At 46.4% G+C, this 3326-nt stretch overlaps 1 protein-coding gene and 1 long non-coding RNA gene across 6 annotated transcripts in view; one reads left to right on the forward strand and one right to left on the reverse strand.

Annotated features, from left to right (window-relative positions):
* Positions 1-3326, reverse strand: part of SMURF1 (SMAD specific E3 ubiquitin protein ligase 1) — a 102102-nt gene that overhangs the window by 19758 nt on the left and 79018 nt on the right. For all 5 annotated transcript variants that reach the window (XR_016387747.1, XM_022587771.3, XM_022587769.3 and 2 more), the window contains exons 7-8: positions 2171-2412; positions 1375-1459 (exon numbers count right to left, since the gene is read on the reverse strand). Coding sequence is in view for 4 of the 5 variants with exons in the window: in XM_022587771.3 (XP_022443479.1) it covers positions 1375-1459; positions 2171-2412 (327 nt within the window). In the remaining variant the exon portion in view is untranslated. The remainder of the gene's footprint in view (positions 1-1374; positions 1460-2170; positions 2413-3326) is intronic.
* LOC111181912 (uncharacterized) overlaps positions 1-3326 on the forward strand; it is a 13168-nt gene continuing 9842 nt past the window's right edge. The window contains exons 1-2 of the long non-coding RNA XR_002646633.3: positions 1-400; positions 801-2470. This is a non-coding gene — a long non-coding RNA (uncharacterized LOC111181912). The remainder of the gene's footprint in view (positions 401-800; positions 2471-3326) is intronic.

The raw sequence follows: 3326 nt of genomic DNA on the forward strand, positions 1-3326 counted from the left end.
GGGAGTACCATTCCTTCCATGAAAGAGGGCCAAAATAGTAGGAAGTATCTGAAGGCTGCTGGAAAACTCTGGATTCAGAATTAAGTGCTCAAGGTCAGAAAGGTTTCTGCATGGAAAAGCTCCCAAACGGTACACGTTTTTTCAAGCTGATGGGGACGTATGAACATGCATTCGAAATCTTCCAATTCTAGACATCTGCACCGGGAAGAGGCCATCTCCTTTTTGAGTTGGCTTTGTTAATAAGCAAGTCTTTCTAATTCTAACCTCTTGATTCATTATTTCAGTATACTCCACAGTCATCTGGGAGCACAGCATTACTGACCAAGATGCTTTTCCAATCAGGACCAAAGCCTGACATTCCTTCCAGTGAGTACTAAAGAGACACCTCATTCATTTGCAGGTAATATTTCCATTCTAATTACAGATACTGAATTGTAAATTCAACATAGATTTGGAAAATCAAAGACAGGGAGCTTGTTCTCAGATGAAACAAATTATGAATAAAAAGGAAATGAGCATTACTAAAAATGTTATTAGGAAGTAACGCTGTTCTGAAACAAAAGAAAAATTTTTTTAAAGAAAAAAGGAAAGCAAAGCAAAGAGAAAAAAAGAAACTTAACTCCATTACAGGGTGGGGGTGGGGCAGGGGTCTCTTTGACCCGGGCTCAGATGTATGGCCTTGTAGAAGGAATTCGTATAGAAAAGCTTCATCTCCCCCAGGAATAGTCCCCAAGGGACTGAGGCAATAGGAAGAGTAAAGTAGAAGAGAGGGTAATAGAGTCTTTATATTTCCTTTTTAGGTTTTCATTGTGGAAAATGTTAAGCATATAAAAAAAAGAGAGAGAGACCATAGTGAATAGCCAACTCTAACGACTGCCAGCTTATCGCCAACCTGCTTCCAATGCTCCCCATCGGCTTCCCCACCCCGATTACTTAAAGCGTCACATCAGACATCATGTCATCTCGCTCAGCACTATTTTTAGTTTAGAGTGAGGGCAACACATCTTTAAGGGTTTATCGGTTTTTTAAGTAAGTGCCTTTGATTCAATCTAGGGGTGAGGGTCTTTTGCAGTTACACGATCTAACTTCAAGATCCAGGATCGCTTTTTTCTAAAGGGCCCCTTGCATTACGGCAGCTGCGGATCTACCAGCTGGAGAGGCGGGGGCGGGGGCGGGGGGCGGGGCATCAGAGCTGGGACCGCCGCCCGGAGAGTCTGAGTCCAGCACCCCTGTTACAGGTCCCTCTGTTTGTGCTGCTGCTCTTCCAAGTTCACATCTTCACACCAAAGGGGCTCTATCACCCACAGTCCGGGGTGGGGGGCCCAGGCAACTGCTGGAAAAAGGCCTTGATGGTGAGAATTTTAGGAAACTTACCTGGGTATCCTGGGGTCGTGCCACGTGCTAACTCCAGTCTGCGTGTGCAGGAAGTAAACCTGCCCCTGCACCGTTGTTCTCTGTTCTGCATGAGAAAGTGGGGGGTACGGTAGTTACATTCAATTCCAAAGAGAGTTTTCAACCAATCCTGTAAGCACAGCGTCCCAGCTTCCTTCCAACAGTCTTTAAAAGCACCGAGAGAAGGGTTTGAAGCGCAGCAGTTAACTTCTGCCTGGCATCTGCGAGTCACAAGCCCTGATGGGCCTTACTTCTCCTGTTCCCACTTGGAGGGGCGGCCACACCCCTGGACCTGCCACCTCGGGACTGACCCTACCTTGACCTCTGCCCCTGCATTAGCTCTTACTTCCGGTCTGATCTGCCACATCTACTTGGATTCCTCCTGCATTTAGGTGCTCCCTCTGTGGTTGTCAAAAGATCCCATCCTTTCACTCGTACCCAAGGCCGTCCTCCCCACATTCAAATCCCAGGGCACTACAAATACCCCCATCCAGGTCCCTGCCCCACTCCTCTCGGTTTTCTTTGATATTCATTTGCCTAAAATCTTCATACAACTGCTACACTGGGAGATGGGAGCAATTGCGGACAAGTTCATGACAAGAAAGATTTGTCAACCATCTCGGGTTACTCTTCTTTACACTGACACAACCATCGTGGGGCACACCTCTGCAAACATCAGCACTTCTGGCAGGTACGAGTCACTAAAAAAAGCTGAAAACATTAAAGCTGTCTGAAACGTCACCGATCGCTCTCGGGACAGCGGGGTGGATGCCCTCACCGTAGCCTTCAGGCAGTTCCGGGGACTGGTGGCCGTGAGGTCGGTTCTGCGGCGTCTGGAGTGACCCTCGGACCTCAGGACTTCGCAGTCGCTGGGCCTGAAGTCTTTGATCCTGACTCGGGGATTCCACAGACCTGCAGCCACCCCCGCCAGCAGCAGCCCCAGTGCCATCCGTGTAAGGGGCTGGTTCCTCCATGAAGCAGCTGAGCGGCCTTCCAGGCCCTGAGTCTTCATACGCAGTTCTAGAAGGGGAAGACCACAGCCCACATCACAATACCGGCTGAAGACCAAGAAGCACCCGTAAGTTCCATGCCACGCTCTCACTTCCATTTGTTTTGCTTTTCTTGAGCAATATGATAGAATGTCCCCAGTGCTTAGTTTCATATAATTCGTCCTGTCCTGTTTAATTGGAAAGCCAGACTTTTTCATGAGGAGCCAGTGACCAAAGGGAGCCATGTGTAAAGTGCCACTGAGGCCACTCGTAGGATTTCATCCTCAGGCAGAGGCAAACGGTTGGAAAACACCAACCTTGTTCTATAAGGAGCTCAGAAAGTGAGATTTCACTTTTCTTGAGTCAGAATCATATCCAAACATTCCATTTTCCTTGTCATTTTATTCTATAATAGAACTCCTGGTTACATAAAATACCACAATGACTTTAAAAGTGACTTTTAACATAAATCTTGATCCCCTGAACAATTGTGGAGACAATTTACCTTAATAGGCTATCTTCCCTTATAAGCAAGTACTTCTGAAAAACGTTCTACATTGAAAAAGTACAAAGAGACACACAAATTGAGAGACTAGTTCAGTGAACGCCCTGGACTCATCACCCAGCTCCAGTGATTGTCTCGTGGCCACGCGCCCAACTCCTCCCCCCCTGAGCTGGATTATTCTGAAACCAATCCCAACATTTTACCATTTCATCCTTAAATATTTCAGCACAGACCTCTGGGAGATAGGCCTTTTACCATTATCATGACCCCAAAAATGTACGATAATTTTTTTAATATCATCAAATACCAGTCAGTGTTCAAATTTCTCCGGTCAACTGTCTCATTAATCAGGATCCAAACAAGGTCCACACACCGCATTTAATAGGTATGTCCCTTAAATCTCTTTTATTAACTTATAGGTTGTCTTCCTTCCTTTTTAG

This window comes from Delphinapterus leucas, chromosome 15 (genome assembly GCF_059928025.1).
Source record: "Delphinapterus leucas isolate spDelLeu-1000000601 "Yukka" chromosome 15, BTC_Dleu_Yukka2, whole genome shotgun sequence".
NCBI lineage: Eukaryota > Metazoa > Chordata > Mammalia > Artiodactyla > Monodontidae > Delphinapterus > Delphinapterus leucas.